This window comes from Phycodurus eques, chromosome 4 (assembly GCF_024500275.1).
Source record: "Phycodurus eques isolate BA_2022a chromosome 4, UOR_Pequ_1.1, whole genome shotgun sequence".
Classification (NCBI taxonomy): Eukaryota; Metazoa; Chordata; class Actinopteri; order Syngnathiformes; family Syngnathidae; genus Phycodurus; species Phycodurus eques.
Genome location: NC_084528.1, coordinates 4,249,427 through 4,265,455, shown reverse-complemented (window position 1 = coordinate 4,265,455; position 16,029 = coordinate 4,249,427). Strand labels below are relative to the sequence as shown.

General features: G+C 43.1%; 1 protein-coding gene across 1 annotated transcript; it reads right to left on the bottom strand.

The window, feature by feature from the left end:
* Positions 1-3,315: 3,315 nt before the first annotated feature.
* On the bottom strand, positions 3,316-9,363 carry mc2r (melanocortin 2 receptor). Its single transcript, XM_061673697.1, has 2 exons — positions 9,014-9,363; positions 3,316-3,853 (listed from the first exon to the last, which is right to left on the bottom strand). The coding sequence occupies exons 1-2, from the start codon at positions 9,361-9,363 to the stop codon at positions 3,316-3,318; spliced, it is 888 nt and encodes a 295-aa protein (XP_061529681.1).
* Positions 9,364-16,029: the final 6,666 nt, after the last annotated feature.

Sequence of the window (16,029 nt, the reverse complement as noted above, 5' to 3'; positions counted from 1 at the left end):
GACCTCACACTGGATATAAAAAGTCCTCAGCCCTAAAAAGGACCTCATATCCACTGTCCACCATAGATAGATTGATAGATACATACATACTGTATATACAAAGATGGATAGATACTTTATTCATCTCGTGAAGGAAAATAAATTGTCAAAGCATCAATATTCACACAACCGGTATACAGTTATATCAATAATATAGAAACAAACAAAGGAAAGTACAAAGACCAACATTGATGGGCAATTTAAATCAATTGAAATCTCACCCAAGCGGGAAGAAAAAAACCTGAAGATTTAGATGTTGCATGTTGGTATGTGGTAAGTAATAAATATGGTGTAATTATGTCACAGTAATATTGGGACAATTACAGCAAAAGGGGGAAGTAGAGTATAATATTATTGACAGTGATAGACTGAACAAAATAAATAAATGCAACACTTTTGTTTTTGCTCCCACTTTTCATGAGCTAAACTTGAAGTTCTAAGACTTTTTATATATACACAAAAGACTTTTCTCTCAAATATTGTTGTGGTGTTGCCACCATTTTCCTCAAATAAAAGGCCCCTTGAAAATGTGCAATTTTACTCTTTGGAGGTTGGGGTTTTCTATACGCATTGGTGGGTGGGATCCGAAAACCAGTCAATATCTGGGGTGACCGCCATTTACCTCACCCTCTTGATATCCCACACCTTCGAAGTGGATGGTTTATTTTGGCAAAGGAAAAGTGCTCATCAACACAGATTTAGAAGGATTCGTGAATGATATTTGGAAGAAATAGGCTGTTTGTGTGCATAGAAAAATTGAAGATCTTTGAGTTCAGCTCATGAAAAATGGGAGCATAAAAAGTGCTGTATTTTTCCTATATTTTTGTTCTGTTTATAATGATACCAAAATGAATTATCATCCACACAGTATGTACCGTGTATGAAAGTGTTGATATGCAAAAAATGTACAGTCCACTCCAAAGGTATTGGAACGGCAAGTTTAATTCCTTTGTTTTTGTTTTATACTTAAGACATTTGGGTTTCAGATGAAAAGATGAATATGAGACAAAAGTTCAGAATTCCAGCTTTCATTTCATGGTATTTACATCTAGATGTGTTAGGACAGAGCACCTTTTGTTTGAAGCCACTCACTTTTCAAGTGACCAAAAGTATTGGAACATTATGAAATGAATTTCAAGTGAATAACATTTAATATTTGGTGGCATAACCCTTACTTGCAATAACTGCATCAAGCCTGTCAAGACTTTTTTGTATGTGTGTATTGTCGGGCCACATATTATTGATTTTATGACATGATGCTTCGGGCCGGAGGAAATTTGGACACGGGCCGAATTTGGCCCACCGGCCGGACTTTGGGCATGGCTGGTTTAGTTTAAACAACAGAAACAAAGGAATTGACCTTGCCGTTCCAATACTTTTGGAGGGGACTGTATGCATAATATTGCACATTGAAAATCATATTTGAAAAATGGGTACAAATCGAGAGGTACAAATATGGATAATATATAACAGCGTGTAGTACAATGTTAATATGCAGAATGTTAGTTGTACATATGTAATATTTAATGTGCAGTAAATCATTTCAGTAAGAGGGACTTTTTCAGAAAATACATATATTACCAAAGAAATAATAATTCAGTAATAGACCATTTCTTAATATGTGTCAGCAATAGCCGCCAGAATACCTCCGGGTGGCAGAAAGTGATTGACTGCCACTGACCTGAATAGGTTGCCCCACCTGATATACTTTACCCCAAAACGTTTTCATTTTCTTAAAAAAATAATAATAATCATCATAATAATAATCAAAATTCATCCAGCCGAACCTATAGGTGAGGAGGAAAAATCTAGTGGCTGTCATAAATATTTGTACACAGAGGATTCCAAGATTGCCTTCTTTCAAATTGGACAAAGGAGTAAAAGCAACATACATACAAAAGCAACATAGTAACACGCATTTATGGGAACTTTCGCAACTGAGTTGGGAAGAACTTTCTGAAGAATATTTGCATTCTATTTTATATTTTACATTTGACAGATAATGCCGTAAGTGTGTTCAGTTGTTATATCTGCCCAAGGTGACTACTTTAATGAGTCAAACGTTTCGAGTACATTTTTGTTTGTAGATTGATTCCATGATTCCTTTTGTAACTTGAATAATTTATTTGTTCTGTGCTTTGATTTCATAGTGACATGAGAAATTGAAATGCATACATTTCAATGAAAACATTTTTTTTCATCTAAAGTTTTGTACAAATACTTTTTACCATTATCAATGCAAAATTGAATTTTGACATGTTTCCATATTGTGTAAAAATGCTTGGCAGTCTCTTTAATATAATTCCACTATCTAAGGATTGTGGGCATAAGTACTGCAGTGGCATGAATCGAAGAAATTTTTAAAAATAATAATTTTTATCATTTCGCCTCTTACCAACTGTGTCTTGGCCTTTGTGTCCTACCCGGCCTGTGTCAGGAACCTTGTCAGGATGGATGGATGGATGGATAGATGGATGGATTTTTGGAGAAAATGTTGAATGATTAGTGTTCTAAAATGTTTAATACAAAACTACACATCCTATAAAAGTCAGTATTTAAAAAGTGCACTTGACTCTCAATAATGAATAAATATTAATAACAGGGATAATAAGTATAGTAATGATAACCACATAATTCTTATATACATGTAGCGCTTATCAGTTAATAAAAGCTCTGTGCTCGGAGATGTCAAATTAATACATTCTTGAATTTATACACGAGGGTAGCTATTTCCAATTAGTGCAAATCTGAGAGGTTTGGTGCAGATGCATGGAGCTTAATTAGGGGAGCAGGAACGAAGTAATTCATATACATTTTTGATTAACTTTGAATTTTTTTTTAAAAAATTGTCTTTGATTAGCATTCAACACAAGCAAGAGTGTGTTGTTGTATTAAACAGCCGACAGTTGCTTGGCACTGGCAAGCGCAGTAGCTGCACGCTTGTGCGCACACACCCTTTGCAGCCAACATGGCGCCTGTCACCCGAGTTGGGCATACTCTGTCTATACACAGTTTACTGTTGAAGTCCACAAATACGTTAACTGTGGTGTGAAATGCTCTCTTTGTGTCAGTCGTGTAATTGACTGCTTATCAGTTCAGGACGATAAGGGATGGGTCTGTCGATATGTGCCCTGTGGTCAGGGGCGTCGAACTGGGGGGGCTGGAGGACAACTATTCCAGCATGTTGCGAGTCCCTGGCTGTCACTCCTCCCCTGTCGATGTAATTTTGGGATGTGATCCTTTGTCAGTCCAAGTTGAAACAAACGGCTGCATCTCTTATGAACAAATAAGCATTTTTCTGAACGTGTGCCTGAGCTCGGCGCTGCGGAAGGCGTAGATAGCAGGGTCAATAAGGGCGTGGCTCATAAGTAGCAGTACGTGGAGCTGGAAGAATGATCGATAGCACTCACAATATGGGTCAGTCAAGCACAATGCTATGATAATGAGGTGGAGGAAAAATGGTGCCCAACACACAACAAATGCTCCAAATAGGATAGTAAGTGTTAAGGCTCCTCTCATACTGCGACCCCACCACCTCGGGCGACATTTTTCACTGCCACCTGAGTTCAGAGCATCAATCTTCCTGGCGTGAATACGTGCCAGCATGAACATATAAACATAGAGGAAGCAGATAACGGCAAAGCAGATAAGAAATAGGGCAACAAAGCAGATCATGATGAACTTGGAGTCGAAGAACCTCACCATGAGCATAGCTGACACCCCACATGTTGTCCAGATGATGCCTAAACTGGTCCCTGTGCGTCGCATTGTCATAATGTTGTGGTATCTAAGTGCATGAAATATTGAGACGTATCTGCAACAAGAGGCATAAATGGTTAAATTACTACTACTACGATACTGCTACTTATAAATAATTGAATTAATACCTGTTTGAATTATAAGAAATGATGACTGAATCAGAAATTTTGTAGAAATATAAGTGTTTGAATTTCCCTGAAGCTCATACAATTCACAATAGGTAAATAAAGAAATGGTTTCTGGCTGTTGAGATGATGACTACTGGCTAAATTATTAGACAGTATAATAAAACAAGGTGCAATGGCATGTCCAAAGTCGAATGCCCTAAAGGTCGTACAGTTTGTAATTCAACCAAAATTACAGCTAAAAATTTACACTGCTCAAAAAAATTAAGGGGAAAAAAACCACATCCAAGACCTTGATACATCCCCATTTCCAATGAAGTTGGGATGTTGTGTCAAACATAAATAAAAACAGAATACAAGGATTTGCAAATCATGTTCAACCTATATTTCATTGAATAAATTACAAAGACAAGATATTTAATGTTCAAACTGATCAACTTTGTTGTTTTTAGCAAATAATCATTAACTTGGAATTTTATGGCTGCAACACATTCCAAAAAAGCTGGGACAGGGTCATTTTTACCACTGTGTTACATCACATTTTCTTTTAACAACTTTCAATAAATGTTTGGGAACTGAGGACACTAATTGTTGAAGTTTGTAGGTGGAATTCTTTCCTATTCTTGCTTGATGTACAGCTTCAGCTGTTCAACAGTCCGGGGTCTCCGTTGTCGTATTTTACGCTTCATAATGCACCACACATTTTCAATGGGAGCCAGGTCTGGACTGCAGGCAGGCCAGTCTAGTACCCGCACTCTTTTATTATGAAGCCACGCTGTTGTAACACGTGCAGAATGTGGTTTGGAATTGTCCTGCTGAAATAAGCAGGGGCGCCCATGCAAAAGACGTCGCTTGGATGGCAGCATATGTTTCTCCAAAACCCTTATGTACCTTTCAGCATTAATGGTGCCTTCACAGATGTGTAAGTTACCCATGCCATTGGAACTAACACAGCCCCATACCATCACAGATGCTGGCTTTTGAACTTTCCTTGGCCAAGTAGAGTTTCAAGTAGCACTTACGGATGTAGCGCTGAGCTGTATTTACTGACATTGGTTTTCTGAGGTGTTCCTGAGCCCATGTGGTGATACCCTTTACACATTGATGTCAGTTTTTGATTCAGTGCCGCCTGAGGGATCGAAGGTCACGAGCATTCAATGTTGGTTTTCTGCCTTGCCGCTTACATACAGTTATTTCTCGAGATTCTCTAAATCTTTTGATGATATTATGGACCGTAGATGATGAAATGTCTAAATTCCTTACAATTGTACATAGAGGAACTTTGCCTTAAACTGTTCGACTATTTTCTCATGCACTTGTTCACAAGGAGGTGAACCTCGCCCCATCTTTTCCTTTTTTTCATGTAAGCCTATCTCCTGAATCCTCCTCTCGAACACCAACTGCCCTCATGTCTTCCATCACGACATCCATCAACCTTCTATTTGGTCTTCCTCTAGCTCTCTTGCCTGGCAGCTCCATCCTCATCATCCTTTGTACCAATGTACTCAATATTTCTCCTCTGGACGTGTCCAAAACATCGAAGTCTGCTCTCTCGAACTTTGTCTCCAAAACATCGAACCTCGGCTGTCCCTCTGATGAGCTCATTTCTAATTTTATCCAACCTGGTCACTCCAAGAGCGAACCTCAACATCTTCATTTCCACCACCTCCAGCTCTGCTTCCTGTTGTCTCTTCAGTGCCACTGTCTCTAATCCGTACACCATGGTTGGCCTCACCACTGTTTTATAAACTTTTCCCTTCATCCGAGCAGAGACTCTTCTGTCACATAACACACCTGACACCTTCCTCCACACGTTCCAACCTGCATGGACCCATTTCTTCACTTCCTGACCACACTCACCATTGCTCTGGACGGTTGATCCCAAGCATTTAAAGTCCTCCACCCTTGCTATCTCTTCTCCCTGTCGCCTCACTCTTCCCCCACCACCCCTCTCATTCATGCACATATATTCTGTCTGACTTCGGCTAATCTTCATTCCTCTGCTTTCCAGTGCATGCTTCCATCTTTCTAACTGTTCCTCCACCTGCTCCCTGCTTTCACTGCAGATCACAATGTCATCAGCAAACATCATGGTCCACGGGGATTCCAGTCTAACCTCATCTGTCAGCCTATACATCACCACTGCAAACAAGGAGGGGCTCAGGGCTGATCCCTGATGCAGTCCCACCTCCACCCTAAAATGCTCTCTCACACCTACAGCACACCTCACCACTGTTCTGCTACCCTCGTACATCCATCCATCCATTTTATGATCCGCTTCTCCTCACTAGGGTCGCGGGCATGCTGGAGCCTATCCCAGCTGTCATCGGGCAGGAGGCGGGGTACACCCTGAATTGGTTGCCAGCCAATCGCAGGGCACATACAAACCAACAACCATTTGCACTCACAGTCACACCTATGGGCAATTTAGAGTCTCCAATTAATGCATGTTTTTGGGATGTGGGAGGAAACCGGAGTGCCCGGAGAAAACCCACGCAGGCACGGGGAGAACATGCAAACTCCACGTCCTGTATAATTCTAACATACTTCTCTGCCACTCCAGACGTCCGCATGCAGTACCACAGTTCCTCTCTGGGTACTCGGTCATAGGCTTTCTCTAGATCTACAAAGACACAATGTAGCTCCTTCTGACCTTCTCTGTACTTTTCCATCAACATCCTCAAGGAAAATAATGCATCTGTGGTACTCTTTCTAGGCATGAAACCATACTGTTGCTTGCAAATACTCACTTCTGTCCTGAGTCTAGCCTCCACTACTCTTTCCCATAAGTTCATTGTGTGGCTCATCAACTTTATTACTCTATAGTTCCCACAGCTGTGCACATCACCCTTGTTCTTACAAATGGGCACCAGCACACTTTTCCTCCATTCCTCAGGCATCTTCTCACGCGCTAGAATTCTATTGAACAAACTGGTCAAAAACTCCACAGCCACCTCTCCTAGAAGCTTCCATACCTCCACAGGAATGTCATCTGGACCAACTGCCTTTCCATTTTTCATCCTCATTAATGCCTTTATAACTTCCCCCTTACTAATCATTGCGGCTTCCTGGTCCACCACACTTGCCTCTTCTACGCTCCCTTCGCTCTCATTTTCCTCATTCATCAACTCCTCGAAGTATTCTTTCTTTGAACATGATTTGTAAATCATTGTATTCCGTTTTTATTTATGTTTAATGCAACGTCCCAACTTCTATGGAATTGGGTTTGTAAATGAATGATATATTCCAGTTTACAACTTATATTCATTTAATTGCGGATTGCGCTGACAATAAAATAACAGTAGCATGATCATGAAAATCTAAATCATTAACCCATCAAGGTCTGGATTTAGAATCATACTCAAAATAGCGGAAAAACCAGCTCATAGGCTGATCCAACTTGTGTGGAAATTCCTCAAGACAATTCAGAATGAGGCCCACTAGTGTGTGTGACCTGCACGTGCCTGTATGCATTCCATACCAGGTTTGGGCATGCGCCTGAGAACATGATGGATGGATGGCTGAATTAAATCAGGGCCTCAGTCAACTCCTGGACAGTCTGTGGTGCGACGTGGCGGCAGTGGATGGAATGAGACATGATGTTCCAGACGTGCTCGATTGGATTCGGGTCGAGGGAACTGGCAGGTCAGTCAATAGCATAAATGCCTACGTCATGCAGGAACGAGCATCAGAAGGAACCCAGGGTCCACTGCACCAGCATATGGTCTGATAAGGGGTCTGAGGAGCTCATCTCTGTACCTAATAGCAGTCGGGGTTTGCTGGTGTGGCTTGCACACGGAGGTCGGGCTTGCACACGGAGGTTTGATTGGCCCTTTAAAGATATGCCTCCCCAGACTATCACTGGCCCATCACCAAACTGGTTATACTGTAGGATGTCACAGGCATCAAAACATTCTCCACGCATCGCCAGACGCTGTCACGTCTTTCACATGTGCTCAGTGTCAACCTGCTTTCATCCGTAAAGAGCAAGGGGCGCAAATGTTGAATTTGCCAATTCTGTTGTTCTCTGGCAAATGCCAATCAGGCAGCATGAATTGATGTGCCATCCTGGCTGAGCTGCACTACCTGAGCAACCTCTGTGTGTTGCAAACACTTCCTCATCCTACCTCTATTGGAAAGGGCACTGGCAAAACGAAAGTGACCAAAAATTACCTGGCTTTCATCATTCTTTTCTCGAGGTTGTCTTCCTAATAGCCTCACATTTGCACAACACCAGGTGAAATTGATTCAGGATCAGTTTTGCTTCCTAACATATCAGGTTCATATCCCAGAAGTGTGACTGACTTGGGCTGAGTTCCCTATCCACTCTTTAGATTGAGTTCACCACTTTGTCGTGTTATTCAAATGTTAGAGTACCCTCGTTGATGCCCACAATGCATCTTGAAAAGTAATGATCAACTTGGAAAGCAATATATCCTATATTAAGTTGTTGTTTGTTTCTATGTGCCCTGCGATTGGCTGGCGACGAGTTCAGGGTGTACCCCACCAGAAGATAGCTGGCATAGGCTCCAGCACGCCCGCGACCCTCGTGAGGATAAGCGGAACGGAAGATAAATGAATAAGTAGGGGAACACATTGCAACACGGGTTGGACATAAAATGTTTTGTTTGAACTAATTCTGTTAATCACATTCATCTTAAAGCAATATAATGTTATTTATTTATTTATGTAATATTTATTGCAAAAGATCTACCAGCTGACGTTGACCCAGTATGTTGTAACTGATCCAGTGTGTTGTGTACCAGTAATGACACGCCTGAGTAATGTTCGGAAAAAAGTTTTTATTTAATTGATGAGTGAACTCTATAGTCCACTATATAAAAATCCCTAAATTTTGATTAGGAGCACGGAACAAATGAATGATTCCAAACACAACCTCGGAGTTTTTTGAGCAGTGTAAATATTTGCATTTCGAAGAGCTTTTGATATGACGTATGCGCAGACACAAACAACAAAGAAGCAACAGTTATTCCATTATTGCCCTGTGATTTGCCCACACTGTCGAGTTGAAATACAATTTTAAGCTTTGTGACTGTGTGCAAATCCTGACATCTACAGTATATACATACCGGTCAACAGCAATGGCCAGGAAACTGAAAATTGAACCCATAAAGGACATACAGAGCAGCGAGTCGATCACATCATCAAGCTTTGTCTCAGAGAAACCTTCCTTCTCCAGTTGCCCCTTATCTGCAAAAACAAGCAGGACGTTCTCACACATTTTAGTGAGGCTGGCTACGGTGTTGAAGCCTGCCAGGCTGCACATGAAGCAGTACATAGGCGAGTGGAGGTTTCTGTTGTATATGACAGCCACTACAACCAAGAGATTCTCCATCAGACTGAATACCCCGATGGTGAAGAAGACAGAGACAGGAAAACTCAACTCTGGGCAGTCCGACTCGTTCATTGAGGTGTTCATGGTCAGGCAAGACAGTAGCTCTTTATAAGGTCCTGAAGATGAAAACAAAAAACAACAAAGATGCTTATCTTGTCCTCTGATGTCATTGTGATATTGGAAAATAACGATATATTTTGGGTTTTCAGTATTGCTGTGTCATAATAAAGGTTTATATCAGCAATGTGTCTTTGTTGCAAATAGCTAAGTGTAACAGCTCAGGGCGGTTGGGCTATTTGATAACGTCATCAGGGAATGGCGACCACCCAAAGACAGTGTGAAATGTCGGGAAACCCCTCAAGGATACTCAAGGTGACTCCATCTCTGCCCACTTGGCGCCTATCACAAAATATCTTCCCACCTAATCTTTTTCTTGCAGTCTTGTGATTTTGATTGTTTGATTTGATTTGATTTTGAAATTGTTTTCTTTGGCCAGATGGTTTCCTCCCTGAGAATGTTTTAATGTGACCTTGTATGTTTTCAAATGTGTCCTTTCTTGTCACCTGCAGAAAGACGAGCAAGTGTGTTGAGTACAAACCATGACTTGCCTTCTAACAAATGTCCATCCATCCATCCATCCATTCTCTATTCCACTTGCCCTCACGAGGGGTGCGGGTATTGTATTTTCATTTTTTCTAAATATGCTTTTATTATATGAAGGATGACATAGCTGATTTTACAAAGGCTGACATGATATTTTGAATAGCCTCATCATTTAGATAATAAATCCTCCTACACTGCCTAATACAAACGTCAGCATTGTTTGAGTGAAAGTTTTGAAGCCTATAGCATTTCTCACTCACTTTTATCGATAGAAGTGTGTCACATAAGATGCTAGGAAACAGGCTGCAATAGTGTAGCTGATGTTTTTTTTTAACTTAAAATGAGACCAGAAATGAACAGCAAACTGGAGCGTATCAAAGGACTTTAAAAGGATTTCTATTTTGTTTTTGTTTTTTCCTGACAGCTATGATAAAACACTAATGCCTGTGCGACCCAGCATTGATGAGAGTGCTCTTTCACTACTTGAGTTAGTGAAACTTAATCAAATCCACAAGAAGACAGCACGCACTAAGCAACACATCTGCCCTAGCCACCCTTGTTTTGCTTTCATTTAATTAATTTACTATGCGCATTAAAGCACTGAGATTTTTATAATTACTATATGCGCTTAATAACACTTCACAGCTACATTAGGCAGAACCACATTGGGCATTAACAAATGTTTCTGTTTGTGCTGTAATGTCTTATTTGCTAGGGTCTCCCAGATGACTGCAGAAACACTGAGTATACTGTAATACTGTATTCACCAAGGTGTGTTAATATTTATACAACCGTATTCACCAAGATGTTTTAACCAGATTTTGACATTTGTATTTTTTCTCTTTTATCTATACTGTACTATACTCTGTGGTAGTTTAATGTTAAATGATGGGCCATTCTACGAAATAGAATTCTGATGTGGTATCAGAATGTATTCCATCAATTATTCAGACCAATCAATTTGTGGTAAAAATGATGCTTATATTCAGCCTGAATTTAGTAAAAACTTTTTTCTATTTTGAGAGGGAGTTTGAAATTGCACAGGAAATAAGTTTCCCATAGGTTTACTGATAATAACACAGTATTCAGTACTCAGAGAGTGAAGCCCTTTACCATGTGGAGAAAAAAAAATCATTCTACAAAATGTATTCATTGACCCACACAAACCCCGAAGTTGGACATCACTATTAATGTTTTTTTTCCTGCTAAAACCCACACAAACTAATAGAGTCAGGTGACTTAAAACAGTATCATCATCTTCATTATCCACCGTAATGATATTCTATCCTAATTTCTGGATTAAAATGTTTGTTTGTTTGTTTGTTTGCTATATTCACAATTTAAAGTTGAAGTCAATTAGATTTGATTACAATTTCTGTAAAATTACCTTATTCAAAATCGTTATACATTATATACACTATTTGTTACATTAGCGTCCAGACTAAATCTTGAACTACAATATAAGTGGAAAACCTTAAATTAGATGATGAATATTGATGTCAAAACCTACCTTGATTGACAATTTGCCAACAGTCACTGAAAAACACTTCTTTGAAGGCCCTATCGTAAAACACTTGTCATATATCTGAGTATTTCAGCCAACGGATGATCTGAGTATTTCAGCCAACGGATGAAAGCTATATGAGCTGCTGTTTTGAGAGAGTGCGTTAGTTTTATGTGATGGACGTACACAACTGTTGTTGTAGCCTTGGAGCCCTGCCTCACCAAGGCTGCAATACATGCTGGTTTGTTTGTTTTTTCTACGTGTTTGTGTAAAAGCCTCACCCCAGATACAGTAAATGCCAAATAGAGCAATAAACATACCCTTTTGTATAAGACCGGGAAGACAAGGGGTGAATGTTTATGTACTTTTCAAAAACAAAATAAACTAGAGCTGTGAGCAGCTATAATCGGGCCCTCGCACCCCAGCCACGTTGGGGTAAGGGCAGTTTAAGGTCCTGGCAGGTTGGGGTATTGGCACGATGAAGGGCCACAAATTGCCCCCAGACAGTAGGTTAGACACCATGCTGCAGGACAAGTGCAAAAGTATGACCCATGCAAATGTTACAAAAACGTCCGGCCGCACAAAATGGGAGGACCGACTGCAAATGACTCCTGGGCCGTAGGTTAAACACCACTGCTGTCAGACGTGCAAAGCCGTGTATTGAGAAAAAGCGGGCCATACAAAAATGGAGGACGGCTGCCAAATGGCCCCCAGGACATAGGTAGGACACCACTGCTGTTGGACAAGTGAAAACGAAGCCTTCTCAAATTTTACATTGAGAAAAAGCAGGTCACACAATAATGAGGGATGGCCCCCAAATGGACCCCAGGCCATAGGTTGACACCAGTGCTGCTGGACAAGTGCAAAGCCCTTTCAAAAGTTACAAATTCTAGGTCACATTAATGGTGGAAAAAGTTTACAAATTATTTATATTGGTCAAAATTCACAAAAACCTGACATTTGCACAGGGGTGTGTATACTTTTTATATCCACTGCAGCCTTGTTCCTGTTTTTGTAATCTGCTTGATGAGCCTACAGTCTTTCGCTGTTTAACAGGTGAAAACTGCCTTGGCTTGGCTTGCCCTGGCTTGGCTTGGCCTGCCTTGGCTTGGCTTGGCCTGGTTTGGGTTGGCCTACCTTGGCCTGGCTTGGCATACCTTGGCTTGGCCTGCATTGGCCTGGTTTGGCCTGTCTTGGCCTGGCTTGGCCTAGATTTGTTTAACCTGCCTTGGCTTGGTTTGGGTCTGCCTGCCTGCCTTGGCTTGGCCTGCATTGTCCTGGCTTGGCCTGACTTGGCCTGCCTTTGCTTGGCTTGGCCTGCCTTGGCCTGGCTTGGGCTGCCTTGGCTTGGCCTGACTTTACCTGCCTTTGCTTGGTTTGGTTTGGCCCGGCCTGGCCTGGAATGGCTTGGCTTGGCATGCCTTGGTCTGGCTTGGCCTGCCTTGGCTTGTCTTGGCCTGGCTTGGTCTGGCTTTGCCTGGCTTGGTTAGGCCTGACTTTGCCTGGCCTGGCTTGGCATGCCTTGGCTTGGCTTAGCTTGGCTTGGCCTGGCTTGGCCTGGCTTGGCCTGGCTTGGCCTGGCTTGGTCTGGCTTGGTCTGCCTTGGCTTGGTCTTGTCTGGCCTGGCTCGGCCTGGCTTTGCCTGACTTGGCCTAGCTTTGTTTGGCCTGGCCTGGCTTTGCCTGCATTGGCTTGGCATGGCTTGGCCTGCCTTGGCTTGGCCTGGCCTGACTTGACCTGCCTTGGCTTGGCCTGGCCTGCCTTGGCCTGCCTTGGCCTGCATTGGCCTGCATTGGCATGATTTGGCCTGGCTTGGCATGCCTTGACCTGGCTTGGCATGCCTTGGCCTGGCTCGGCCTGCCTTGGCTTGGCTCGGACTGCCATGGCTTTGCCTGGCTTGGTCTGCCTTGGCTTGGCCTGCTTTGGCCTGCCTTTTCCTGACTTGGCCTACCTTGCCTTGGCCTGGCTTGGCCTGGCTTGGCATGCCTTGACCTGGCTTGGCATGCCTTGCCTGGCTCGGCCTGCCTTGGCTTGGCTCGGACTGCCTTGGCTTTGCCTGGCTTGGTCTGCCTTGGCTTGGCCTGCTTTGGCCTGCCTTTGCCTGACTTGGCCTACCTTGCCTTGGCCTGGCTTGGCCTGGCTCGGCCTGCTTTGGCTTGGCTCGGACTGCCTTGGCTTTGCCTGGCTTGGTCTGCTTTGGCTTGGCCTGCCTTGGCTTGGCCTGCTTTGGCCTACCTTGGCTTGGCCTACCTTGGGTTGGCTCTGCCTGCCTTGGCTCTGCTTGGCCTGCCTTGGCTTGGCCTGGCTTGGCCTGCCTTGGCTTGGCTTGGCCTGGCTTGGTCTGGCTTTGCCTGGCTTTGTCTGGCTTTGTCTGGCTTTGCCTGGCTTGGCTACGCCTGGCTTTGCCTGCCTTGGCTTGGCATGCCTTGGCCTGGCTTTGCCTGGCTTGGCTTGGGCTGGCTTGGTCTGCCTTGGCTTGGCTTAGCTTGGCTTGCTCTGGCTTTGCCTGGCTTGGCTTGGTCTGCCTTGGCTTGGTCTTGCATGGGCTGGCTTGGCTTTGCATGCATTGGCCTGGCTTGGCCTGGCTTGGCCTGGCTTGGCCTGGCTTTGCTTGGCCTGGCCTGGCTTTGCCTGCATTGGCTTGGCAGGACTTCGCCAGGCTTGGCTTAGCCTGCCTTGGCCTGGCCGGCCTTGGCCTGCCTTTGCTTGGCCTGCCTTGGCTTTGCCTGGCCTGACTTGACCTGCCTTGGCTTGGCCTGGCCTGCCTTGGCTTGGCCTGCATTGGCATGGCTTGGCCTGGCTCGGCCTGCCTTGCCTTGGCTTGGCCTGCCTTGGCTTTGCCTGGCTTGGTCTGCCTTGGCTTGGCCTGCCTTGGCTTGGCTCTGCCTAACTTGCCCTGGCTTGGCCTGCCTTGGCTTGGCCTGCTTTGGGCTGCCTTTGCCTGACTTGGCCTACCTTGGGTTGGCCTGGCTTGGCCTACCTTGGATTGGCTGCCTTGGCTCTGCTTAGCCTGCCTTGGCTTGGCTTGGCTTGGCTTGGCTTGGTTTGGTTTGGTTTGGCCTGGCTTGGCCTGCCTTGGTTTGGCCTGGCTTTGTCTGACTTGATCTGCCTTTGTTTGGCTTGGCCTGCCTTGGCTTGGCTTGGCCTGACTTGGCCTGCCTTGGCTTGGCCTGACTTGTTCTGCCTTTGTTTGGCTTGGCCTGGCTTGGTTTGGCCTGCCTTGGCTTGGTCTGTATTGGCCTGGCTTGGCCTGCCTTGGCTTGGCCTGCCTTGATCTGCCTTTGTTTGGCTTGGCCTGGCTTGATTTGGCCTGGCATGGCCTGGCTTGGCCTGGCCTCCCTTGTTCAACATTAAAATTTGTCCCTGACCCTTAAGGTTTAACTTCTCTTGTGTTACAAATTGCATTGAAAAATACAGATTTCATTTGGGAATGTCTTTTAAAAGGGAAGAAAGTGAAAGTACAAAGCGCATTTGACAAGTTAAGCGTACCAAAAAGGATTTTCCTGATATTTTAGATCAGTGGTTTTCAACTGTTGTCACAATGGGACAGGTATTTTCCTATTGTTGCTAAGTCGTAACTCATAAGTCGTAAGTCGTAACTTATACACGTAAGAGTTAAGAACAACAAAGAAAATGTATTGATCAAAAATAGCCTTTGAAAATACGTATAGCTTATTTTTTTAAACTTACTGTAACTACACTATGCGTACATGATCATACTGTCTTTCAGTGCATCTTCTTAAGAAACTGAAGATTAACCTTACAATTACATATACATTAATGAATTGAGATATACTAGCACGCATCCTGACTACTGTTGAAGTCAATTCGGCTCTTTCTGAAACTACATTCAGGTATTAAATATATTTATTGGAGTACGAGGTACATAATTTTGTGAAATATTTCTGAGAAAGTTTCTGAGAATATTAAAATGTTTGGGGGCAATAGGCAGAGGTGGGTAGTACATTACATTGCGCTACATTTACTCCGTTTCATTTACTCAGTAGCCTTTTGGATAAATTGTACTGTAAATTGTAACTTGTACTTGTCAGAGTACTTTTAAAACTGTGGACTTTTGAAATTTACTCGAGTATTTATGTTAAGCAGAAATTGTGTTTTTACTCAGTTCCAGTAAAAAAAAGAAATGCGGCTCGCTACTTTTATTGATCAAATATTGTTTATTTATCAACTATTTTTTGCTCGACATCTGGTTCGACTTCGACTTCTACTTCCGCATTGGGCGCTGTTTGCGCTAATCTAATTGAAGTGCTAGGGATGTTTAAGTCTAGTTCACCAATCAAACGACACAAGGCAGTCACACGACCATACACAACGTCTTCTATTGGGTTTCCCGGGCATAGGTATTAACATTAGATAAACCATCCCGGCTAATCGACGTGCCTACGTGGTGACCATGTTGGAAAGGTCGTCGATAGGGTTGAAGACAACGGCCCGCGACTCGTGTTTACATTTAGATGAAGGAAAACAACAGCTTTCATGTATTATAGTATTTTTTTCTGGCACTGTCTGCCCCAACGTGGATATTTCAGCACACTTCTAATTTGAGGAAACACCTTTTGGTTAATTGCAGATGTTTTGTTGTTGCTTAGGCTATGCACACATGCCCACATTCGCCCTATTTT